This window comes from Syngnathus acus, chromosome 1 (genome assembly GCF_901709675.1).
Source record: "Syngnathus acus chromosome 1, fSynAcu1.2, whole genome shotgun sequence".
Taxonomy (NCBI): Eukaryota; Metazoa; Chordata; class Actinopteri; order Syngnathiformes; family Syngnathidae; genus Syngnathus; species Syngnathus acus.
The window spans coordinates 7,890,909-7,917,048 of record NC_051087.1 but is presented as its reverse complement, the minus strand read 5'-3'; the positions used below and the strand labels follow the sequence as shown (position 1 = coordinate 7,917,048).

Sequence of the window (26,140 nt, the reverse complement as noted above, 5' to 3'; positions counted from 1 at the left end):
ATGGACCTGAAGGAAGTAGCCAAAACATATAAAGCAAGTCAAATAATCTTCCCTGACTAAAAGAACTGTTTAAATAGTCAACTTAAGAAGACAGTATAAACTTTCACAAAACATTCCCAAAGACCTTTAACAAAAAAAAAAAAAAAAATTAAAAACTCACCCTTTATGAAACTTTGCTTCATGTACTGGAGCACAGTCAAGATGGAACAAAAGGGCAATAAAATTCTTGCCCGCTAGTTCCCTCGCTAGTTTAATAAGGAAATACAATAAAAGCAAACCTTACTATTGAAACAATAAATCTGAGCAAAGCTGGAGCATGAAAGAGCAGAGTGTTGGAAGAAAAGAGACAGCATGTACAACACTGTAAAGACACTCAGAATGTGTTTGTATTAGAGGTGTCGAAATGCATCGGATGATTGACAACTAATCGATTATAAAATTAATTGGCAACTATTTTAAGAAATGAGTAGTTATTTGGAGCCATTGTTTAGCTTAAAATTGTCCAACTTGTCTGTTTCAACCTCTCATCGGGAATGATTAATTTGCGCAAGAAGACGTTTTAATTGTCTTTTGCGTTTAATAAAAATGAGACATTTGCACACATCTGCTTTTACTTCGGAAAAGAATTATAGAACCAGTATCTGAACCAGTTTAAAAAAAAATGAGTACAACATCACTACCTCTTGTGATATAAGTCTTGTAGTGCATTTTAATGCAAAATGTTATATAATTGTTCAATTAACTCATGTAATAAAACAATGACTCGATAGTGACAAAATCAACTTTTTTTCTATCAAAAAAATATGTATATTTAATATTTCCCTGTCAGATGAGGCAATGGGAGGATAATCTCAATAAAGCTTGAGCTCAATAAAGGTAATATGATGTCAGTGATTTGTGTCTGCCAGGTTTTTAGCTCAAGAGTGGGCCATTACATTTTGGGGTGGATCCAAATCAAGGGGGGAATGTAATTTTAGCATTTTATTTCTAATAACCTAGGCCTTATAGTGATCTATCCATCCATGCATTTTTCATATTGCTTATCCTCATTCCAGTTGCAGGTAAACTGTAGCCAATCCCAGATGACCTTGGGAAAGAACTGAAATGCATCCTGGGCTTGTCGCCAGTCGGTTATATCAAATACAATGTTGAGCATTTTGCCAAAAATGTTTTTCCTAACATTCTTTGATAAGTGCAATACGTAAATGTTGTGTACGCTACACACTTACACACTGGACATCAAACTATGTGAAATCACTGTTGAATGAATGAAATTATGTTTTGCTTCTGTAAAGTGCTTTCACAGTAGTTATGGTTTTACACTCCCAAAAAGTTGAACACGATCATATTCTTGTCACTTGTGATCGAAAGATAGTTTTGAAAGGTGGTGTTAGATGTGTGCTGTAAATTCCATTATGTTGGCAGTTAGTTTCATTTCCTACTTACTTGTGTGGCAGATAATGTTAAAAGATGGGATTTGTCAGTTGAGCGTAAGTGAGGAAACAAGCAAAGTATTTTCATTTAATGCGGTGGGCATATTACTGCGCCATCTAAATAACCTATGTTATTAGGTCACAAGAATCCACTCATTTTGTTTTAATCCTCACAAATGGGAATTTAATATAGGGATTAAACAGTCATACAGTGTTTGAACAAAAGTCATTTTAGGGCTTGTCTTTGTGAAGGGCAAAATACCACGGGTTTATAATAGCTTTAATTTTTCATTAGACTTTGTTTTTATTTTGTTATGACTTTTGTTTTTCTTAAAATCTATTTCTTTTAATTAATTTTTATAGTATCTTAGGTCATTATGATTAGCTTTTATCTTGAGCAAATTCTTTCTTTGAGTTCATTTTTTACTAGTGTTTTTATATATGGAGTTTTTCAAGTGAAAGGTAAAAAAAAAAAAGTATTGTAAAAAATTTCTTGACCCCAGCAATACCAAAAGATACAATACATTTAAAATGAAACACAAAAACTCAATGAAAACAGAGGACACTTTTGCAATAATCATACAGTTTTAATTTTACAAACATTTACGTTCAACTAGTTTTCATTTTTTTAAGCATTTTTATTTAAATTTTTTCCAAAAGGTTTTCAGTAACTATAATAACCATGATATATGTACACGAATGCCTAGTGATAAAGCCCCACACACACACACAAATATCTCAGTCCTAAATGAGAGTTATGATAGAGTCCTCAATGTGAAAGGAAGCCGGAGAAACCAGAGAAACCCAATCCAGGCGCAAGGAGAACATGTAAACAACACAGGAGGCAGGAGGTGAGATTCAAACCGTCAACCTCAGAATTGTGAGCAGCTGAACAGAACAATGTAAACGCTCTTCCGCTGTGTAATAACATTGTGGGATTATATATATATATTTTTTTTTAATTTATGAGTTTAAGGTCAATTAAATCTTTTGTCTTGGATTAAAAAGCACTTTGCAAACCAGAGCAGAATTAAGTCGGCATTTGGAGTTATTTATTTTATGCGTATTTGTGTGCTTTGCTACAGTCTGGCAGGATAAACCACTGGCTCAAAGTTAACCTTTCAATTTTGTCTGAACATAATTGAAAAACATACTCTAGTCACACAGACACTTTCTCTGTTCTGATATGTTCATTTATGCAATTATGAGTGTTTTATTGTTATCATTTTCACCTTTCCGCCCTCATATCAGTTCAAATGTAATTGTGTATATTAAAAACAAAAAATCTGAAAGAATTTAGGAAACTCCCTTAGCATTGTATTATGGTTTTAATGATTTAAGTCAAAATCGGGACACCATGAACTTGAAAATGTCAACATTCTAAATAATGGGATTTCTGTGCTTGGCTCTATCATTTTGTGTGGGGGACAGTGAATAAGAAAGTCAGCAAGGCCATAGAGGACAAAAAAAAGGCATCACATTCACCATTTAGAAGTCTGTGATTGTTCAGGTTTTGCAATGACTACAAAAAGGAACAGAGAGACAGCCCAAGGATGACATTTTACTGTTGCTAACCTCTCAAGCTGTAATGATGGAGGTCTAAATCATCTCTTCAGGTCAACAGTCTGTATAATGGCCCGAATCTATACCTGACTGTATCTGTTCCATTTGCACCGCCTGTTGTTTTTCTTAGTGCTCCTGCGTTAGATAATACCATTATCACATCAAAACTGCGGGCAATTAAATGTAGATTACACTGTAATTCGGAGTCTGGTGCATTAGTCTTTGCTCCATCACAGAGCTATCTAATACAACTCTAATGCATTCAGACAGTATCCCACACTAATCCTTGGTAATGTTCAGTGCTGCACCTCGCCAGGGATTAAGTGAGCCCTCTCACTTTTAAAAGCATTCTGATCCTAACCAAAAGCAGGGCGCACCTCTAAAAGGTACACCTTTCGGAGGTGCCGCTTAGAGCATGAGCTCAAAGATTTTTTTCCCTTGTGCATTAGCCTCACAACAACATGCAAATCCAGGTCAAATCTTTTCCACAGAGGTTTGTTATGCTTGCTAACATCTGCTGCATACACTGACCTCTGACAAACCACCTTTGCGTTAAGTTAACATAGCCTTCAAAACAGCAAAAGGGGAAAATGCATATCAAGGGACTCCATGAACACAGCAGGGTTGAAAACATAAATTGTCTGGGCAGATGTGGAATTTCCAGCAACACAAAGTATGATTCTATTTTTTTTCACTGCAAAGCAATTAGACATCTGCTAGGCCCTTAATGATCCAATTAAGGGTCCTTTCAAGCTCTTCCACCACTATGTTGGCGATCATGATCCAAGATATTGAAGGACTGCTTTTTGTATGCCACTGTCTTTGTTCAATTACGACGAGAATAATCGACTTTGCATTGTCTTTGGAATTCTATTACACCACCGCATGCAGTTGCACTTAAAGGCAAAACAAGTTTTAGAAATGACATCCCTCAAAGTGTGTATATGCTTGTATTTGTTTCTGCATAACAGGAGGATGGCCAACATTCGCTGCACAAAGGCTTAGCGACTTAGCGGACGGACAACGATGGAGCTAGATAAAAACTTGATATCATCCGGAACATTAAGCATTAATAGTCAAAGTAATCCACGGGTGAATTGGGGCAACTGATGGCGACAATATGGTTGTTTTTCTTTAGAATGCTTGTGTCCATCCAAGCATACATTTTTTTATTTACTGCTCGGTCACGGAGAGCCAATTCCACCTGATTTAGTCCACTTATCAACAGTCAATCATAGGTCAATGGTGTTTTATATATATGATATAATCAACACCTTCTTTCCTTTTTTAAAATACCTAATAGCCAATATTTTGAGTTTTATCCATGAAAATCGATCAATCGTTTACCCAAGCTCTGCATATTTGATTGCTCTCATTATGGTCACTGAGTCTACAAGCTTTACTATTTCATCCACATGTATAATTATAATTTTCATAAAGTATTGTTTTAAATCACAGACATCATGGATTTTTATAATATTAATTTATCATAAGCATACACACAAGTATGAAGGTAGACAAAACCCACCTTCAGAAGAACTGACTGCAAACTGTGTTGATTGTGCAAATCATTTTACTCTGTCTCTTCGCAACGTGGCTCAGGTGTTAGAGTCATAGAGATGAGCATTAAACTATTTTTTTTAATCTCATCATCATAATTGGAAAATATGGGATGTTTTGCATTCGGTCAATCTTCAACTGGGATGCTAATGGCGAATGGGTTCTGGTGGGTTTTGCAAAATGATTCCAGCAAACCTGCACATCTGATATTGTCAGAAAAATATTACAAGTTATCGGTTATTGATTACCAGTTCAAGTACCAGTACAAGTTCTTAGCGATCAGTAGGCTATATGTGCTGTGACAAAAAAAAAAATCCCGCGTCTTGAATAAATTTAAAAAACTCGTGCAGAGTTGTAACCTCACAGGATTTCCAAACACACAGGAAAGTAAAACCATCCCAGGGTTTAATTTGAAAGGCCAACACAAGGTCAGTGTAATAGTCTATGTCAATGCAAACAATCCAGTTTAGGGACCGAGCCGGCCCGACCGCCAGAGGCCTAGTTTGCTTGCAGACAAATGTGACAATTTGCAAGCCGTTGATGCAACAGCACCGATTAAACGGTGCAGACAGGGATTGTATCCTTTTGCCCACATAAAACTAAAAAATTAATCTGTGCAAATGGGCGCACTTACGACAGGCAAATGACAAAACAGGTGGCCCCGTTCATGAAAAACCGAGTCATTCATTAGTATATTCATATGACAGCAGGAACATGGGCAGCACTGAAAGCCTCTCATCAAACAGTGACACGGCCAACACGATGCGTCTTCTGACGCCTGAAGACAAGTGAGTGTTTATCAAAGTGTGGTTCAGGTTTCCCTAGAGACTCACGAGGTGATCAAATACAGAATCAGCAAGAGTGGCGCTGTAGCAAATATCACCGTGCCATTTAAAAGTGTACTTAGACACACATACAGTGTACTCACTCGATGAGCACGTGGTCCGAAATAGGCTGACGAATATGACATGAACACTACCCGACGTGTACGATATGAATTTAGCGCAAATGCACATTGACAATTGAGGTGATAAATAATGCAGCTGCCATGATGGCTTGGTCTCTTCTTAATGCGGCTGAATTGATTAGTGGGGAACAGGAAGAGATGTGAGAGAGGCTTTCGGAGAAATCCAAACTGCATGACAAATTTGGTAAGGGTTGGTTTAAAGCAAAAACATGCAGAGTTTTTTTTTTTTGTTGCACATGTTGCATGATGCTGTTAGGAGAGAAAGTTGCAAGCAAAATTTGAATCGGAAAGTGATCTCGTAGGATTTTAGAAGCAATGCGACAGTTCAGACCATCTTTCACAATTACAACCTGCAACATCAACTTCATTTTAAAGTATCAACATGAGGTTTTTTTGAGGAAGCAGTTCTTGAAGGAAGGAAGGAACAAGCCTGAAAGCCAACCTGAAGAGCTTAAGTAATACGTATTGCATGTCGCAAGAACATAATCACCAAAAAAGTCCATAAAAAAAAAAAAAAACAGCAGCGTCACTTTTTGAGGGTCAGAGGAGCTTTAAATGTATGTTCTGTACATTTCGCCTTGTAAACACAATACATGCGTATATTTGGCGACTCGGCTTTGCGAGTGTTGCCAGAGACAACCGAGCAGTTGAAAGATCTTACCTCCAGGAACCCTGTCATATGAAATTCCGCCCAAAAGACGAGATACGAGTGCCAAATTGACCACGAGTGCTAATTTACGCTGTTTAAATGGCAAGCGATGAAGAGATCTGACAAGAGGGGGAGTGAAGCGCCATAGGCACTCAGAGAAAATGCACAAAGTGATGCTCACGGCTTATAACAAGTGTCAACGCTGCTGTGGATGTCACAGAGCATACAAGCAACATGGATTCAAAGGGCCAAAGAATTATTTATGCTTTGTTGACAGGAACTGTGAGAGGGTAAAAAGTATGTTCAAGATGCATGTTCATCTTTTCATTTCATATTTCATCCATTAAATTCCATTCAGTCCATCCATTTTCGGAACCATGCTTGATTTTTTTTTTTTAATCAAAAGTATACAGTCATTTTTTTGTACCAAACTGCTCAGCCATCAGGTTTAATCCAAACTATAGTTTTAATACTCGATTCATCACATTTTAGGGTTGAGAATTTGCATTTTGAATGTGTTTCTGCTGCTAACAGTCAACATAGCCTTTACGACAGCTCTGCCTTTTCGTGTTTACACAATACAGAGAATTTAAAACAATAATCATTTTGAGAACCTTTCTTTCACTTGTACTTTTGCTTTCTAAAACACAGCCGGGTTTACCAGGAGCCAAAAAGACACCAATTGTTTCTATTTGTATTTAAAAACAGACTGATGTGAGCAAACCCTAACTCGCCAACTTTATCTGTCTGTAAATTTGTGTTTGGAAGGAAATGTGTGCTTGTGAAAACTATCAAGCTAAATTGTTTCCTCTGTTGACAAGCTCTATTGTAGATTCGGGATGAAGCAGAGGAAACAGACCAAGATGCTGTTTGAATAAGTTACCAGTGCAACAGTATCAGGTAAAGGCAGAATGTGTGTTCTGAGCACATGAACACTGGTGAAGTTTACCTTTCAACTGTCAACAAAGGCCGTCGTCCACGATTCTGAGCACTGTTCAAACACTGAGCAGTTACTGTTTTCTTGACATTTGTTAAATTGATGCTTTAAATACAGATGACACACATGACTATAAAAGGGTCATCTGTGTGTGTGTGCAAGTTACTTAAATTATGGTTAAAGGCAAGGTGTCATGTTTGAATGTTAAGTGCTCAATGTAGCACAAAGATCATCATTGAATCCTCTTTTCCCAACTAGTCAATGCAAGAAAGGTCATTCTTTTTAAATTATTTGTATTCATGTGAATCATGGACAAAAGCTCACTCACTCAAGGGCTGGCGTTTTTAAAAATGATGGATGAGTCAAGATAAACAGATAAAAGGAGAGTATGCGCAATCGTTTAATCGCGGTTCACAGTGATGCTTACCTATGCTAACTACTTCAAATAAAAAAACATCTAGACTTGTGAGATATTCTCTTTTTGTGCTGCTTAAGATCATATGGCAATGAATGTGAATTAGATTACATCACATCTTGAATAAAGACTGAAAAGTTTCTGCAAGCACTTGACAACTCCAGTTAGGGCAGCTACTGTAGCACTACTTCAGATCTAGATAAGAATGTTAAGGAGGATCTAAATAAAACAGGTCAAGGGAGAGAACCACTGAAGGTAAACTGTGCTGAGGGACGGCGACAGGCCAAGGCCAAGGCTTTGAAACATGACTCGGCAGGAAATGTTTGTTCACGAGGCAGATAGCATCAAGACGTGTTGTTTACACAACATTTCATTGCTAGTGTCAAAAAGAGAGAGAAAGACTGATTGAGTCTACATTTTTGCACAAGTTCCTGACTAGTAATGTGTTTTGTATGAATGCCTCAGTCTGCAGATGTCGGACACTGTGTCCCATGGCGCGCTGAGATTTATCACTAACTGCGAATTTCTCACTCACCATTGGAACGTTGTACTCTAAAGTCAGTTGGGTTCTTTTGATTACACGTCGTTTTAAAGATTGGCACATTTTCATCAATTCTAGGCTACAGTCCAGAGTACATTTCCCAAGGTCTGAGCTGAACTGGGAAGAAAATGATGTACAGTCTTCCATCCAACCTATTTTCTTTTTTAAATCAATTTAGTTAAATGCCCATCCTGTACAAACATTGCCACTGTGCTCGCAATGAAGATGATCTTATATCATCTCATTTTGACTTTGAGGAGTAAATGGATGCTCTAAAATGTCAACTGATGAAAATCTCTTTCATGAATATTTCGTCAAAACTGATCTATTTGGGGGGGTGGGGCCAAGTCATCAAAATGTCCTGCTTATGACATGGTACCCATAAGTGTGATCTAATATGGCGCAATCCCTATTTTTAGTCAAATAACATTTACGGGGGATGAAAATGAAATGTCAATCCAGTTACAGAAATGTCACCCTCCCGTTTATCACCTTGTCATTTTTCGAGGAGTGACTGAGAGACCGCCCGGCTCTGCTGGAGCACCTGACCTCCATTTTATAAAAGCACCTCAGTGTTAATAATTTATGGCCAAACAGATCTTCCAAAGTGAGGCCCTTTCCTACTTTTAAAAGTTGCAGCGGAAACGATCACTCCTTGATAGGGGGGGTCATTATTTATTCAACATGTCTGGAAAGGGAATTTATGAAAAGTGAAGACGACATGGCCACTTGAGATTCGGTTTTCTCTCCTGGGCTACGTCGAGGCGACGCAGTGTTTAGCGAGTCTGCCCAACATGACTGCCAACCAGCTCAGGGTGTGTCGACCCAAAGTCAGCAGGGATTGGCTTCAACTAACCAGCGACTCTAATAAGGAACTCAGATGTCAAGATAACTCATTCTATTATATGTGACACTTCAATCCATAAAACTCCCCTCTATGTTTATTAGAAAGATGTGTTGAGCCAAGACTTCCATGTTCCAAGACACTCATAGGAAAAGCTCATAATTACTAAGGTCAACTGTCCAGCAAGGTGTTTATCTAGCAATGTTGCAAAAATACCACAAATGCTGGCGTTGACAATGATGGTGAGTGGGAGCTCTGAGTGGAATGCAGTGTTAACAACATATACATATGTGACAAATAATCCACAAATGGCCTTATACCTTCAGTTTATTTTATGTTTCATTAGTGATGCATTCAGTGACACGTTTAAGGGAACTACAGTTAACAGGTGACGCAGGTAAAAACTCCTGCAGTGCCATTTATAACCTTTGAAAATGAAAAACACTAAACCTTGATTTAGAAGTAAACTGTTATGCATGTTGTGACAAGTGCATCCGGAAAGTATTAACACTTCATTGTCTTCACATTTTCTTGTCAGTTTTATTCCAGAACGGATTTGATTTATTTGGGGGGGCACAGATGGGTGAATGTTCAATCATTTGAATCAATAAAAACAAACATATAGAGAATTACCCTCGAATTGTAAAAGGATTTCGATAACATTCCTGAAACAAATATGATTGGTTCATTTAGTTTTATTTGTGGAAAAGGCAATTAACTGATTAATAGCACAAAAATGAGAAATGGAGACAGCAGTGAAAGCGTCACTACTTCTTGATACTGCTTTAAAGAAACGGAATGCGCCAATCAGACTTTGAGAAATTTCCTATATCCGAGGAAGACCTCTTTGAGGAGTAGTAGAAATATAACTCCATTCTGCTGGATGAGCATCTCAGACAAGCATTACTGGCATATTCCTCGATTTAATTACTTCTCAAATTGCATCAGTATGTTTGTGTGTGTTCTGCTTCACTTCCTGCCAAATTCAGTTCTTGCCATATTGGAAACAATGTTGATTGAGGCCCACATCCTTCTGACCACATGTTTTGTGGTTGCAGAAACAATAAACACTATCCAGGTTGTGGGAAAACAATAGCTCCATGGCTGCAGAATCGAAAGCTAAATATGAGGTGGGTGTAAATGTTTGCCTGAATATGATGCCAAAGTTTCTGTTCAGTTACTTTCATGCATGACCACTTATTTAACCACAGCGACCACTGAACATGATCCACACGGTATGTGCGCACACACACACACAAACACACTTACTGTCCACATAAAAATAAACACATCATGTTTGAACAAACCAGAACTGAAGTCAATTTGGATTACCTTGGCACTGAAATCCTTGTTTTCCAAAGCCCCTGTGGAAGCAAACAAAGCAGGATTAAATGAGTTGACCATTTCCACTCACATAATCAGAAAGCCCTTAGCTTTTAATAACAACAATAGGCATTATGCGAGGGTCAGCACTTTGCATGACGTAAAACAAATAATCATGAGGCGTTTGCTGGCAGTCTTTTAAAAGTAAAGCTACCCTAGCCTTATATTCACCACAAGACTACAAAGTCCAGGGATTCCACTGTGCACGTGTTCAGCATTCTTTCAGTCTGGAATGGTTTTTATGGAAAGAGCTGGTGCAGTGTGATTCCTGCTAGACTCGCGAGAGGAGAGGTCCAGTCCGCTTAGCTGCATGATGTTGTGACAGTGAGTCCCACCCAGAAAGCAAAGTGGACCCTCCCTGCTTCTTTTGATACAATGGTGCATTGGAACAAGTTGTTGCCTGTAACTGCAGGACATGTTTAGCTCTCTGGACTACGGACTAAGGAGTGCCATTAGGCAATGCACATGCCTTGCTGTGAAACTGTCTAGGTCATAAACTGTAAGTAGTAAAGGCCATGAGATCATACTAGCACTTGCAAAAGTGGATGACTGTGAATATGGCTGGAACTCTACAATCTGAGATTGAGAATAACCTGTTGGGGAAGATTGGACCATATCATTAAATAGCAGTCTTACTCGCTACGTTTTTTCCAGACCAGTAGCAATCAAAATAAATGTATGTATCCAATTAACTGTGTTTTTATTTTCCATTACTTGATGTGTGGGACAGGAATAATTAATTAAATGTTTGGCCGCTTTAAGTAATTCTTAACTGTCATGCGTGTAAAAATGAAAACCGAACCTTTAATGTCCTATTAATATGTAGCATTTATAGAAAGAAAGTTTGGATTTTAAGTCCATGATTTTTAATACATATACGAGTGAAAATGGTTGAAACAGCCATCTGTACATTTTCTATACCTCTCATTCTGTTCAGTGATGCAGCAGTTAATAAATCTAACTAAACATGAGTAGCTATCCAGATCTTTAATGTATAAATGGGTCTCTGGGGTGATAAAAGGGGGGAGACCCCTGCATTAAACCATGCAAAAACACATGGAAAAACTAAAGAGGATTATTTTTTCTGGGATGTGACCTTCCAATGTAAAGCCCTTATTTTATTTGATATTGATCTCTACTTGCTGTCAATTTAGCCAAATGTGACTGAGCTGCCAAGCAAACGCAATGAGTTGTATTTTCCTTTCCTCATTCATCATTGCCTTAACAAAAGTCACAAAACTTTAGAAGAGCTGTGAAAATAGTCGGAATCTGTACTTTGGCACGGGGCGTACTTTCCATATTCATTTTCTTCCCCAAAACTACTCCATATGTTTCCACAGTGGCAGTCTTTTCCTCTTAAAGAAAAATATTGGGAGGGGGAACAATAGTAGTGCGGTATGCCTCGATGTGTGCCTCGGTAAGGGAAATAAATCGTGACTCATCCAATATGTGCATCGGCTTTAGCAGGAAACATCGCAGTAAATGTTCTCTCTAATCCTAAATTTGCCCTAAAGTCTGCTTATTATGACTTTGAATCGCAACGGAACTTACAAACTACATATGCACGGAACGTTTACACATGTTAAGTGCTTTATACGGGAAAATAAACAACATGGCCCTCCCCATTTGGCACCGGGATCCCTGAGGAAGTCTGCTTCTTGACAGCTCAGTCGACAACAGAGTGAGATTTGCAGAATCAAGTGGGGGAAAGTTGCAAAGTAAAGTTGCGTAACATCATGGAGGAAGGCTCGGGGGCGCAAAGTTGCAATCCAATATGCAACAGGCTGCACGCGTGGATGTGGCCGGGTTGGGTGGAGGCGGAGACGGATGGCTTACCAGATGAAGTCCGTGCAGTGGCTGCAGAAAGTCGGCTGCTTGAAGAACCTGGCAGTAAACTTGTGGTTCTTCACTTCGTGGACATTTTTCTGCCTCAGAGCACCTTTGCGAGCAAATCTATTCGCTACGTCCTCGTTGGACGACTCGATCGAACTTGTATCGGCCATGTTGAACGCAAGCAAGCTCCGTGTTGCTGTCTTGCGAGAGTGCCTGTGCCTTGCGCGGCGCTGAGTCGGGAGCCAAGCAGAGAGACACGCTGGGGACTTGGTGAGTGCGAGACTACGAGTGAGGGCTTTCCCCGCCTGTGGCTGCCACTGGACGACGCCGAGCTGTCAACTCAGAGCGCCGTCAAGTTAGCCAGATACAAACTGTACGTCCGGTATCCTTCAAAATAAAAGCATCTACATTTCTCCTGAGCCCCGCGACGAAGAAGGCCTTTAACTACAATGAACAGTCAACACAATACAGATTAGGATTTTTATTTTGTTGTTTGATTTTGGAGTAGGGTCATCCCAGATTTGAAGGACAATGGGACATTTCTACCCCTATGAAAATTGATCATTCACAAAACATGCACTTATTTGTATAAATAAAAGTTCTCCTGAGACAAACTGTATTTGTCACTGTAATAAAAGTGATTTCTGAAGCCATACATGTCCTGTTCCGTTTATCTTGTTCGGTGTCAGGGTGGTCGGAGAGTGGGACCTTATCCTGACTCCCGGCAAAAAATTGATGACACCCTGGACTGGACGCCAGTCAGTCAAAACAGGTGTTGTGCATCCATTTTCAACACCGCTTATCCTGTTCAGTGTCACGGGAGGTGCTGGAGCCTATCCCAGCTGAAAATGGGCGAAAGGCAGACTACTGGTCGCCAGCCAGTTGCAAGGCACACATAGAGACAAACGACCAGTCACACTCACATGCACATTGTCACTGAGCGAGAATCGATTCCACATGTGTACAACGACTTCCATCAGACACATTGATTTGTAAATATAAAACTGGTCAACAATTTTTTGCTACATCTTATTGCAGTTTAAATTATTTGCTTTTTCCTGATTTGGAAACTTCCTTTCATTCTTGAATGGTCCTCTCAACACTGTCATGCTCCACAGGATTGAGACGCGATCCACGGTCATGCAATGAAAATGCTGCATGATGCCGCCATCGTGCGGAAAACCAGAAAAGTACATTGTTTGTTACTGTCGCCGTTTTGAGGGGGAAAGAAAAGGAGACAAGTGAAATACTGCAATCGGAATGATGAATGAGGATAAGCACAAAAGAAAATGGATGGATGGATGGATGGATGGATGGATGGATGGATGGATGGATGGATGGATGGATGGATGGATGGATGGATGGATGGATGGATGGATGGATGGATGGATGGATGGATGGATGGATGGATGGATGGATGGATGGATGGATGGATGGATGGACGGACGGATAGATGGATGAGTGTAATTTTACAAGAACATATAGCAACGGGATACATGTGCAGTAAGTTGGAATTTCAAAAATATTGATTATAGATCATTCATATCTTGTTCATTATTTTACTTTTAAATATCATTACATTTTTCAGTATCAGTTATTATGACCATTAACCACCTCCTCTCATGGAATCTTGGAATACTCCATGGACCAAAAACAACAGCAACAAACAACACTCAAATCTCTGAAAACAATTTACATCAAGTCCCATCAATATACTGTAAATACATATAAGCCACACAACAACACAAATGTGGCTTTTATATGTACTTTATAACAACGTAACAGTGTTGTAACAGAAGGGAAAGTCCACCGTCAGAGCTTCCAGTAACAGAGATTTCAGAGCATTGATTCTTTTTTCTGCCAAGGTCACTGGCGGTCAAAATAAACATACATCTGACAAAATGTTGCAGTGTCAGTAGGGTGTTAATGTCTTTTCATAAAATGCCTCAAAATCACTGATGTCGTTCATCCCAAACGTGTATAAGTACGATCAAGGTCTTCCCCATGCCCTCATGAACCACACCTTCCTCAACATGTTTCTACAAAGTTGGAAGCATCAGTAAAGTGATCGTTAGGTGACTGTTAGAAGGTTGCTTCTGTTGACAGGTGAATCAAAACCAAATGTGAGCAAGTACTGTCCTTCTCTTATCTGTTTACTTTTGGAGAAGCACAAATAGTTGTGACAAAGTCAACACACATTTCAGAAACAGTTTTGGTCACCACAGGAAGGACACCATGAATTTCTGTGCTTTTCCCCTCAGGTTGGAATATATTATCTATGTTTGGCTATTAGTCACATTTTTTAACTTTGTCAAAGCACAAGAAGACAACGGTATTTATATTTTCATACTTTTTCTTGTCACAAGTGCTGTCTATTTTTATATTTAGTCTAATGACTGATTGTAGACCAACCCTCTAACTAACTAACTAACTAACTAACTAACTAACTAACTAACTGACTAACTAACTAACGAACTAACTAACTAACTAATCAAGCTGGTAACATTGTGCAATAACCTGCCCAAACAGTGTTACAAGGTTCTGTGTTCTGCTCTCTGCTTAGTCCATCTTGTGCTGAGTTTGCATGTTCTTCATCATCTTCCCACATTCTAAAACATGTATGCTATATTAACCGAAGACTAGAAATTCCCTGTTAAAATTTCCATTGCTGTAAATATAAATCTAAAGGTCTAGATTTGTCTTGCAAATGACTGCCGGACCAGTCCAGGGTTTAATGTGCCTCTCAATCTAAGTCAACAAAGACCCCCGAGCCCGAGACCCTATTGAAGACAAACACTCCAGAAAGAATGAATGGAGTAACAACCTAAATGCTAATCAACACTTGCTTTATTTGTCAATCATCAAGTCACTAATTATGTGTTTGTCCTTGCAGTGTGTTCAATACCTGAGCTGGATGGCAACATTGTAACATTGGAGCACCAGCGCTACTTTCGGCCTGGTGAAGAATTAGTGCTGTTTTGTAAACCGGGATACACGTCCATTTTGGGCCCTCGGACAATTGTATGTACTGACCAAGGAAGGTGGACTGAAACCAAACTGAAGTGCATTGGTGGGTCCCAGTTCAATATTATTTCATGTCACTGCACACTTCCTAGATGTGTTTTTTTTTTATCATTCTAAGCTGTGTCTCCATCTTTGTAATATCATTATTACCAAAACTTTGAAAAGAAACAATCGTTTTGGAAAAAAAAAAGATTTTAGTTGTTCATTGCAAAGGCCAGGTAATATGTTACTAACCATATGTAGACTCACAACAGTACTAATATATTGTTCTATCTTTTAGCAAAGCATTGTCCTGCTCCTGACCAACTGCTCAATGGAGATCTGTATTATGAGGATACGGTGTACCAGAGTATAATCAACTATACCTGTCACGAGGGGTAAAGTGAGACCATTTAGTTAAATTCCAATGAATGACATGTAAGAAATGATGCAAGTAGTAGTCAAATTAGAAATGGTGATGCGCACTCTTATACCATTACGAGGTTGTCGTGCATACCCAGTAAACATTACTCGAGTGAATTCAATGGAACCTCCAAAGTTAACTTAAAATATATTTATATCCGATTGAATAAAAAAAATAAAAATGTTTTCTTTCTATAGGTACATCCTTTCTGGACCCCAAAATGCTACATGCCAGGCTGATGGAACATGGAGCACATTGGTACCAGAGTGTAAACGTATGTATTCAGCCATTTCCTTCCTTTTCTCTTAATGTTTTTCTAATTTGCAACACGTAATCCTTTCACACTTTTGTATTGTGAACAGTTCAAATCTATTCCAAAGGTTGTTTTTTTTCATTAATTGATACGTTTACCATTTACAACACAGTATGTGTTCTCTTATCTTGCAGCTGTGTTTTGTGGTCTTGCTCCAATCCCAAAGTTTGGTCTTATCAGTTATAACAGGAAAATAAGAGGAAACACGACATATTTTGGCACCCATGGGACATATAAGTGCTTGCCTCCTTACGTCCTTTTTGGAAACTTATATGCAGAGTGCACAGCCAGTGGCAATTGGACCGAGACACCCGAATGTCGAGGTATCGTAAAAAAAACAAAAAACAATCAATCAAATACAATTTTTTTTCCAGTGACCAAACCAGTCTAATACAAAATCTTTCCAGTGGTAACTTGCCCTCCACCAGAGAACATTTTCAATGGTTACATGTCCAGCAATGACCAGAGACGTTATGACTTCATGGAGACGGTGCAGTACGGCTGTAATGGCAACTACATGCTGGATGGAAGCTTCCAGATGGTTTGCCAGAAAAATGGAGAGTGGTCTGAAAAACCAGCCTGTAAAGGTAGGTCATGAATGTACACAAACTAGCGTTTTGATATTTGAGTGATGAGGATGCTTTGTTATTTATGCATAACAATCCCAACAATTTCACCAAATTTGTTACCATTATCATCATGTTTTATGTTTTATTGTTTCTGTGGCAAACAGCTCCTTGCAGTATTGGCATTAAAAGAGGAAGAATATTATACAAAGAAAAAAAACTTTGGATCGCAGACTTCGAGCCAAACAGAGTCCTCCACGGCGATCTTGTGTCAGTCTATTGCTTGGACAAGGTCAGGAACTGTGGCTACGCTGTGTCAACTCAGTGCGTCGATGGAAATCTCAAAATCCCCGAATGCTATGAAGGTAGTGATTGATTAATAATAATTTCCCAGTTGTTCAAATGCTATAAAGGTACATTGAGAAACTATATCAAGAAAACTTGAGCAACAACCCAAACCTTTACTCTAACCAATTATTTGTGTTTCTTTTCAGAGCCAAGCGGAATAAACTATACCTTATATTCTGGTTCACTTCCTTCTGAAATAAATCAGTGCTGAGATGGAAGCCTATCCCTTCTCTGATTATGAATATTACGTCACCAGCATTAACAGCATTGTTCTGGGCTCTAAATATAAAGCACATCTTGAGTCTTAAGATGCGTGTGTGGGTCAATTTGTGTTTGATATCTTCTGTGTAAGATTTAAGAATGAACTTGATTTTGTGAAATAAAAGTTTAATTCTATTTTGTGGAATGAAAATGACAACACTGTTGCTACATCTACAAAATACAAGTTAAGTAAGTCTTGGTAGTGTGCATATTCAGTTGAAAATGGGTTGAAAAGGAAAATACAAGGAAAAAAAGTCTAAAAAACTTAGGAGCTCTTAGCTAGTGGCAACGCAAGATGGCCGCCAGGGTATTTCCCGTTGCTTTGCGAAGAGCGAGTAGGAAGTAGGCGGTATCAAATTCTCGTTGTTTTGAGTGTGGCGTCGGAAATCTCGTTGCGCATTTTCTATTGTCTCGCGAGCTTGTCCGAAGTTCCACCTCTCTTATTCCAGCATGGCCGTGCTGTACGAGGGGTACACGTTGTGTGGACTAGTTCCATCCCAAAATTCAACAAAGTCCGGCATTCAGGGCATCGAACCGGAGAGGGATAACGACCATGTAATTGTCAGTGATGCCTTCAGATCAGTTACTCTTTATAAGGTAAAGTTTAACGTGTTTTTGGGACATCAAGCGTTTCGAGGCTAGCTAGTTAGCTGGAGAATGAGGCATCGGCTCGCTCAGAAAGTGCCTTTTACTTTCATTCCAGCGTCTGGGATACTTTATTTTACTACTTTATATTATGTTATTAATTTATATTACTAGTTAAACCTCTTACAACAAAGGTCACTGAGTAATCATGCGCCTAAGTGTGGGACTCTGAAAAGTTTTAGCCTCTGGTAGCAGATTTGACTCCAATTATCTTAGAAAGTAATAATGCTACTAGCTTAATATTTTAAACAAATGCTGACAATGAAAGATATATTTAATACACAATGGGACATAGTTTTCCAAGTTCCTCTTTCCAATTAGTGTTTCTAAAGAAAAATTACCAAACGTGCTCCAATTAAGTTGCAAACATTATTTTATTAAAGTTAAACTGAACAAAGCTCGCTGTTATACGGCATGTCCCATTGACTAGGAGTAATGTACACATTTTGACACTTCTGGCATCCACTTAAATCAGTTTGGTGCCAGTGTAGCAGATATGTTACCAGCATCAGTGTTTGCATATTTGATAACAGCCAATTGTTGTCACTGGCGTGTTAATGTTTTTTTTGCGTGTGTTTGTGTCAGGTTTCAGACCAAAAGCCACTGGGGAGCTGGACTGTCAAACAAGGCAGTTGTTTGACCTCTCCAGCAATTTATAACACTCAAACTAAAGAATATGTAGCAGTAACAGACAATAAGGTAAACTCATTCAGTGTTGCGCATCACAATCAGCATCTCAAAATGCAAAAGAGGCTACACAGTTGTTTAGTCCATCAAAATTTCAAATCTTATTTTGTATGCTTTTCAGGTGATCAGAATCTGGAAGGAAGATGATGATCTCTTGGACAAAACATTTAAAGCGACTGTAAGTGTGATTGTTCCCTCTACTCTACGCGTTCCTCATTATTGTCAGTTTCCTTTACTGTAGGCTACATGTCACATGGCCATTTGGTCCATTATTATGTATTTCACATTTGAAATAATAGCTGGGTTTGGGAAGTCGCTTGTCTTGATTTACAGCTTCAGATGTGTTGAATAGTTGAGTATTTATGTGTTTTGCTCAGGTGTCGTCCGACATCTGGAGGGTCCACTGCGTTGCTGGAGAGGATGCCGTGGTCTTGTTTCAGAGAGGAGCTGTGAGACTTCTGGATTCTCTTCTCGCGACTCCTCAGCAAACTGTCGAGGAAGTCTTGGCTCCAGATGAAACCATCAGGTAACATTCTACTGTTGCAATTTGGAGTTTAAAGATTGAAAGATTTAATTTGCTTCAATTGTGCTGCTGTCTTTGTTTTCTGTTTGTTTTCAGGTGGAGCACCAACATAGTGGCAGAAACCCAGCAGTTTGTCATCTTCACAACAGAAAAGGTACCAAATTTATTCTTTGGTGTCTTCATCATGATAAATCAACCCACTCCAAAATTATTTTTCTGGCATAGCTACGAATGCACCGTCTTACTTGCTACATATCGGAAGAATAAACCTCATTCATAGTCAACCGAATTGAGGTACTTAGTGGAAACAATGCTAATATTAGTCCAGCAGATATTTTCGAATGGGAATGTTGTTTATTTTGTGATTGTTCCCGGTAATTCTTACATCATAAATGGGCTTGACTGAAATTGAATGTATTTCTCTAGAAAGGGGACCATTTTTTGTACCTGCTGAAAGTGAAGCCAAACATACTGCAGAAGTACCAGTTGGAGCGAGAAGACGCCAGCCTTTCGCCTCTTAGCTTCTCTGCATCCTACAGAGATGAACTCATCCATCTGCTTTACCTCTGTAAGCCTCCATTTCTTCTGTTTGAATATTGCTTTCTAGCTTCATGATTTTTGTGATTATGGCAATCATAATTAATGGCAATCATGGCCCAAATATGAGCGACACAATTTTCAAGTTCCTCTACGCCTTGTCATCTCTCTGTCATATAGATCCTAATGGACACATGTACCAGAGTGTGATCTCTGTGTGGGGCCCTGGGCGTGATGAGGACTCTCAAACCATTTCACTGCCCCGTAATCTGCTGCTGGCTCTTTCGGTTGATGAAGACCGGTTGGTTGCAGCTAATGCTGTCTTCTTAGATGAAGCCCATGTCGCTGTGGTTGGCGTTCCGCACCCCTCGGCCGGAACTGGTAAAGGTACTTGACATCATCACGTCCCTGAGGAGCATGAAAGTGTCTCCTCTACATCTGATCAAGAACTCGCTTGTGCACTAAGTTGACAAAAGTACTGAGACAAACTGCAATCTTTAGTGGCCCCTGTATTGTAATTCTTAAGAAACATTCTGGACATTTCTGTTACCAGCACTGTACAGTTGTTGCAGAAGGTAACGTTTCCTTAAGTCAGTCAAGTGAATTTGGTGATTAACTGGATTTTCCCGCCTCACGCTTTCAGTTTAATTTACAAAAGAGAGTACACAAGAAGGTTTCCCCTGGACAGTGGATGCTTTTCCAATAATAAAAATTAATGGAACGTATTTTCTTCCATGTTAAAGCCTTGTATGCGTGTCAACGGCTTTGTTCATAGTACAGAATAGACCCCTGCGAAAATCCACATAGAATTGATGCCCATTATAAAGGTTTTGTTTTGTTTCTTACTCCCCATCTTGAAAAAAAAAAAAAACACTAATAATTTCTTGATGTCTTTTTCAGATTTCCTCTGCATTTGGAATATCAATTTCCAGACACTTCAAGCAGGGAAAGAAATTGTGGGTAAAATCTTTGGACAGGTAGGTACATAACACGTTTATTGTTTTCTTTAAAAATCACCCACAGAGCCAAATGTTTTACATTATCGATGTTTCTTAAAATGCGGTGGGGACTTTGGCTTTGCAAGTTTAGCTAAAGTAGCATCATGACCAAGGAGTCATTGAGCAAATTAAAGTTTGATCAATGACATCTTTTGTCGTAATTTGGACCATAGGCCAATGTTCCCTGTCCTCCCAGCTGGTGCGTGCTGATGGAGGACTGTATGACTTTGGTAGAGCATCACATCTGCTCTCAATTGTGATTGGGATTCATTCCCTCCTCACAACTTTAGAGCAGTTTACAAGCTTATCATTTGCACGAACCCATTACTGTTACTAAGTTACCTTTCCTTCTTATTTTTAGCTCTGGTGTTATTCCAACAAGATCTTCATTCCACATGGTAAATGCCTGTCTGTTATTCCATACGGATGCACCAAATCTTCACTCGCTTCTGCTTTGGGCAAATTGAAGCAGTCCAAGACTGAAGGTGAGCCAAAACATTCGATAAATTCCAAAAGATAGATAAATAGCAAGAATACCCTTTATGTCTCAGTGCGCAGACTCCATATTTTGCTCATGAAATGTCTGCGCATTTCCACCAAAAGAATTGTGTTCACTGTTTATGTGCAAAGTGACAGATATTTGGAACTGGTTATAAATCCCTTTGTGGCAGCAGAAAGAAAGAAAAAAATTAGTGTTATATCTATTAGAGCGGCTTTTCAAGGGACACTAACTGGTATGTTTAAATACAGTATACATCAATGGCTGAGATTATACGCAACAAAATGTATACACGTATTTCTCAATCTTGTTTACATTTAAGGCATACAGTCTTTGACTTAGTAATGAAATGCTGTCATAAATAGATTTGCCGCTCTATTGATTAATTTTTATTAAAATTTGACAGAATCCAGACCGCTGGTGTCAGTGCCTTCATGGAACAACATTTTACATGAAGAGAAAACCCAGTCCTCGAGAACAGTAGGGACCAGGACTTTGGTATGTGAATTATTGTAACATTCTAAGGAAGATTCTAATGGGCAAGATTTGGTTGGTTGCTTTCAGTCCCAAATCATAAAAGTGATGGTACCGATTGGCCAACAAAGTGCGAACTCGGCACCATTTTGTCGTGTGTTTTGTATGCCACCTGTAGATTATTGTGGCTTCCTTTCGCATAGCCAATCCTTAATTTTAGTCTACTGTCATTCCAGAGAACTTCAAGTAGGAGTCAGTCATCCCGCAGTTTAACAGTTGAGCAAGTTCTCGAGCTCATCAAGGTAATACTTTTTTGATTCTAGACGACTGAAAGAGATTTAGATTCGGATTTGTTTTGCAAACTACTCATTTTGGGGGTAAAGTTGTTTGATGAAGGTTAATGTGTAACATAATTGAGCAACATCCTCTCTCTGTTTCAACTACACTTCAATTCCATATTTATGTGCCGTCGATTATGAGGTCAACATGTTCACATATGTATGTGGGATACGTTGCATACGATTGTTTGATTTCCATCATGGTACAATTCCAAGATGGCATTATAAGTCCTTGCTTATTTTTATGTAACATAGACCGCATCAGTAGAGGAAGTGCAGAAAATTGTGCATCGCCTCTTGTCCAGAGCAGCCATCCAAGACCTGAATCAGTCAGTGGGCCAGCTGGCATCGTCTCTGGTGTCCCGCAGCTTGGCAGATGCTGCCTTCTACACACCGAGCACGCTGGCGCAGCTAGTACACAGCCAATTTCTCTGCCACAGGTTAGTAAATTTTGTTTTTCCTTCCAAAGGATTTTGGATGTACTGTAATTTCGCACAAAATCTACGCATTAATGAAGTATTGATCTAATCTGATCAATTTAAAGTAAATTTAGAGTTTCCAACTGACTCAACTCATGACAATCGTTCTAATATAAGCTTGCCTGCAGTTGCTTCCATAAGGTCCCGAAGAAATGCAATATCTAAAATTTCTGGACTCAAATCTTTTTGGTGGGTTGGTGGTGTTAAACAATTGTATTTAATGTATGAGATTAATATTTTGTACATTCTTCATTTAGGGGAGTCAACGTTAAGTAATCAAGATGCACGTTAGATTTACTTTTGTCACCCGCAGATAGGAATTTACTATTTTTGCGAAAAAATTTCAGAAACAAAACACTTAATGCGATTGATTCTCTTTACAGTATGTGCCCTGACCTCGTGCAGCTGGCCCTTGAAAAGAAGGATTACTTCCTGTGTCAACTCTGCTTACACTTTTTCCCTGACATCCCAGAAGCTGTCACCTGCACCTGCCTGAAGGCCTTCATTAGGTAGAATGATAATGTTAACCGTTGAGGCAAACCCAATGAATCAATTCCTTTAAGTACAACCTAAAATGTATATATTTTACGCTCTGTTACAGTATGCCAGACAGTGATGCAGAAAAAGTGGAGCCGGAGCCTGACAGTGTCTCCTTCATGGAAACTCTGACCTCCAGGGAGCACAGTCAGGTTGGCTTGCAGAATGGGTCTAGGTCGTCTTTGGAGGACCACTCGAATGTCACAATGACAACAGCGGATCAGGAAAATAGGAATGCAACGTGGGAAGAACTAAGCTGTCCAGTTGTCTTACAGAAGGCTGTTTTACTGTATCCTTTTACTGGCAGACAAACACCAATTATCAGGTGTTGACCAGAATAAAAGTTCAGTATTATCGGTGTGTGATCTTGAAGATTGTAGATGGTGGAAATGTGATTTTGATTCTTGACTGAAGCTGTGAAGAAATGAGGTCTTACAGATGGCATTCAGCGATGACCTCCTTCTCCCCCATTTGAAAGATCTTTCATCACAACATGTTTTCGTGAGTTCCTTGGTTGCACTATATTGTATTTTCAGGGGGGTTTATATTTGTGAGTGTATTGTATGTGAGAAATGATGGTATCTTGTCGTGTAGGTACTGGCAAATCCAGCATTCCTGCATCAAGCATACTTTCCCAGTTTAATATCATTGATCTATTTTTTTTGCTTGTCCTATCAAGATCTTCCTCCAGTATCTGCACTTCCTCTACCTGCAATATAACAAAGAAACGTCTCTTCTGAATCACACCTTCCGAGCGCCCAGTGTGACACAGGTTTGTAATAATAATTACATTGAGAATAATTGTCATGATACAGCTGCATTAAAACTTGCAACAAACTGAGCACAACTCGGGCAATAGGTGTTGCAAATTGAATAAAAACATTATAGCAGTAGTGACTTGTTTTTGTTCATTGCTCTTGTTCTGTATTACACCGGCTGCATCTTTGAGTGCCAATATTGTTTTTGTACTGCAGTAGCTAGCAACTGATAAGGTATGCCATTATTGTTAACTGATTCAATTGGATGTGTGTTTTTCTTTCCTTCTCTTACAGATTATGGATTGGGTGGGCTTATTGTTGGATGCTCATTTCACAGTTCTAGTCATGACCCCAGAGGCCAAAGGCCTTCTGGTAAACCTCTACAACTTAATTAAGTCTCAGGTACGTCCTGCTTGTTCTGTCAGTGCAAGCAGTAAGGTTTATATCTGTAAATCAAATGCACATTTTAGTTTAAATCACTTTTGAAATGCAAACGGTTTACTCTTCAAGATCAAACAAACTTTATATTGTCTTATTTTTAACCCTGTGACCTTCTGTTGTATCCTCAGGTGAAACTATATTCTGAACTTGGACAACTTGAGGGAGGTCTCAAACACCTCAAAGACTTGAAGATAGAACAAGATAAAAGACAATATTCTATTGAGGTTATTGAGTTTTTTTAGGTTTCTGTGTAATGCTTTTAAGTAACTAATTATCATGCCTCTCCAGATTTTAACCTGAAGCCGGTTTCATGTTTTATGTCCAAAAGCTAGCCACCAGAACTCAATATGTATAAAGATTCAGTGCATTTGTTTGGGGAAAAAAATGTTGATGATGCATTTAAATTGTGTTTTCATGTATTGTGATTTTGAAATTTAGACCATTAAGTTGTATTGCATGTCATCTTTATTTGTATTTTTTAATGGAAACAATCTGGATATTATCTTAAAATGTTTTTGTACGTGGCCGATGCTGTCAGGGGAGGCAGTCTGTATGTGAAGAGTTGGAGAAAAAAGTACTAATGATAGGCCTCTATAAAGTTATTTTGTTTTAGTTCTCTGGTCTGTCCTTTTATATTGACTTTGTTTTTTAATCCAACCGTGCCAAACATTTCGTAGTGAGAAATGCTGAACTTTCCTTTTTCCTCATCGAAATACATGGCCTTCTTGTGCATTAGCAAACAGTCAACCTCATTTTAAGATTGTGCAAACCTTCATGAACAGTGAAAATTACACAGTGCAATACCACCATCTATTGGTAAATCTTTTGCACAACAAGAAGCCTATCTGCAAGCACCTGTTCTGTCTCTGCGCATCTCCAATGTTTCCAGACACATATAAATGTTATAATTTTCAGAAGTCAGTATAATGTATTTATTGTTTGTGTTTTAAAATATTACTTATTACATAAAAGCATGGAATGACAAGCGTTATAATTTTCAGAAGTTGGTATGTATTTAATTTTTGTGTTTTTTAATATTAATGATGACATAAAAGCATGGAATAAAGTATGACGTGAGGAACAGGAATCCTGCTTCCACATTGGGGCCAAAAGTTACTCACGCGCATACCTAAAATTACATTAAACGATGAAATAACCGAAAATTCAAACAAGAACTAAAATTTAAGCTTACATTGTATTCAAACTGAACAAAATATATTAAATGAACATACCTCTGTATGAAGGCCTATTGTTTTGCACGACACTTAATGCATTGCAATGGTAAACATGCTACCTGGACAACTGGAAATAGTTATCTGTAAATATGCGTGTAAAATGAGTGTTGGGGTGGATGTGTTTACCGTATATATTTGTTTTCAGTTTCATTCAATTGACTTGTCCTAGTTGGTTCTTTCCGTACGATTAGAAAAATATTAAACGTTGTCGGCAGGATTCGAACCTGCGCGGGGAGACCCCAATGGATTTCTAGTCCATCGCCTTAACCACTCGGCCACGACAACATGTCCAAGCTCCGATCGAAATCCGGTATACTTCCAACGTAATACGATTCGATAGCTGAAAATTCTGCAATTTGGTGATATTGCTGAAGATCAGGCAATACACATTGAAATGCGATATCAAAGCAACCGAGACAACGAATGCATGTATGCAGTTCCCAGGTCCGGTTAACTTTATGACGACTTGCTCGACGCATTTACGATTATCTTCTTGCTCACTCGCCTTCACCACAGTGGCGCCATGTCTGTTATAAAAGCAACGACTGCATTAACTGTCCAAGCTGATCTGGTGCCACAAAACAATAGGACAACTCTTAAAAAGCACCGGGAGCATAGAGTGTTCGCAAGTGCGACTGGTTTTATGAAGTAGCATGCAATTTGCGTTGTTGTAAAATAGTGAGTCACGTGATTCGAAATCATTGGCGCTTCGTGGTGGGTGTCAAGTTACACGAAAGTTAAAAAGACAGCACTTCCTAAACGTCACGCGTCAAATGTTATATTTTACTGCAGAGTGATTCATCTTAGAGTGCAGGCTCTGTGGAATCGATACAAAGTGTTATGTCTAACTAAATTTTATGGCGTCGACTACTTTCTGTGCGTGAATGTAGTTCATGTCACGATGTTGCCTTCGTTTTATTTTGATGGTCTGGAAGATTTGCTTCCGGTA

The 26,140-nt window shown here is 38.9% G+C and overlaps 3 protein-coding genes and 1 non-coding gene across 6 annotated transcripts in view; 2 read left to right on the top strand and 2 right to left on the bottom strand.

Moving 5' to 3' along the window:
- Positions 1 to 12,464, bottom strand: part of prkcaa (protein kinase C, alpha, a) — a 68,151-nt gene extending 55,687 nt beyond the window's left edge. The window contains exons 1-2 of one of the 2 annotated variants that reach the window (XM_037251909.1): positions 12,129 to 12,464; positions 10,242 to 10,273 (exon numbers count right to left, since the gene is read on the bottom strand). In XM_037251909.1, the coding sequence (XP_037107804.1) occupies positions 10,242 to 10,273; positions 12,129 to 12,295 (199 nt within the window). In that variant the 5' untranslated portion in view covers positions 12,296 to 12,464. The remainder of the gene's footprint in view (positions 1 to 10,241; positions 10,274 to 12,128) is intronic. The other variant, XM_037251918.1, reaches the window with a different exon arrangement.
- Positions 12,465 to 13,606: 1,142 nt separating this feature from the next.
- LOC119125968 (beta-2-glycoprotein 1-like) lies at positions 13,607 to 17,087 on the top strand. 2 transcript variants are annotated; one of them, XM_037256943.1, is made up of 8 exons: positions 13,607 to 13,628; positions 15,019 to 15,195; positions 15,430 to 15,526; positions 15,750 to 15,826; positions 16,000 to 16,188; positions 16,273 to 16,452; positions 16,599 to 16,796; positions 16,926 to 17,087. In XM_037256943.1, exons 1-8 carry the CDS (start codon positions 13,622 to 13,624, stop codon positions 16,988 to 16,990), a joined length of 990 nt encoding a protein of 329 aa, XP_037112838.1. In that variant the 5' UTR covers positions 13,607 to 13,621; the 3' UTR covers positions 16,991 to 17,087. The 2 variants fall into 2 exon arrangements, with proteins under 2 accessions (XP_037112838.1, XP_037112831.1); XM_037256936.1 differs by lacking the exon at positions 13,607 to 13,628 and adding an exon at positions 14,299 to 14,457.
- A 372-nt stretch (positions 17,088 to 17,459) lies between these two features.
- Positions 17,460 to 25,039, top strand: nol11 (nucleolar protein 11). The gene is made up of 18 exons (XM_037256924.1): positions 17,460 to 17,637; positions 18,271 to 18,384; positions 18,494 to 18,550; positions 18,750 to 18,898; positions 18,992 to 19,049; positions 19,322 to 19,463; positions 19,613 to 19,819; positions 20,333 to 20,409; positions 20,792 to 20,915; positions 21,336 to 21,427; positions 21,640 to 21,705; positions 21,997 to 22,181; positions 22,604 to 22,729; positions 22,822 to 23,046; positions 23,180 to 23,258; positions 23,437 to 23,529; positions 23,810 to 23,917; positions 24,085 to 25,039. The coding sequence occupies exons 1-18, from the start codon at positions 17,491 to 17,493 to the stop codon at positions 24,196 to 24,198; spliced, it is 2,163 nt and encodes a 720-aa protein (XP_037112819.1). The 5' UTR covers positions 17,460 to 17,490; the 3' UTR covers positions 24,199 to 25,039.
- Positions 25,040 to 25,394: 355 nt separating this feature from the next.
- trnas-aga lies at positions 25,395 to 25,476 on the bottom strand. Its single transcript has one exon. It is a non-coding gene; the product is annotated as a tRNA-Ser (tRNA).
- Positions 25,477 to 26,140: the final 664 nt, after the last annotated feature.

What these genes read in the sequence shown, in the direction of transcription:
- LOC119125968 (XM_037256936.1), top strand. Translation starts at nt 14,361, where the DNA reads ATGAATTTCTGTGCTTTTCCCCTCAGGTTGGAATATATTATCTATGTT. An exon ending in AACTATACCTGTCACGAGGG is followed by an intron (nt 15,527 to 15,749) that starts GTAAAGTGAGAC and finishes TTCTTTCTATAG; the next exon opens with GTACATCCTTTCTGGACCCC. An exon ending in AATCCCCGAATGCTATGAAG is followed by an intron (nt 16,797 to 16,925) that starts GTAGTGATTGAT and finishes GTTTCTTTTCAG; the next exon opens with AGCCAAGCGGAATAAACTAT.
- nol11 (XM_037256924.1), top strand. Translation starts at nt 17,491, where the DNA reads ATGGCCGTGCTGTACGAGGGGTACACGTTGTGTGGACTAGTTCCATCC. An exon ending in CAGTAGGGACCAGGACTTTG is followed by an intron (nt 21,428 to 21,639) that starts GTATGTGAATTA and finishes CTGTCATTCCAG; the next exon opens with AGAACTTCAAGTAGGAGTCA. An exon ending in TTACAGAAGGCTGTTTTACT is followed by an intron (nt 23,047 to 23,179) that starts GTATCCTTTTAC and finishes GAAGCTGTGAAG; the next exon opens with AAATGAGGTCTTACAGATGG.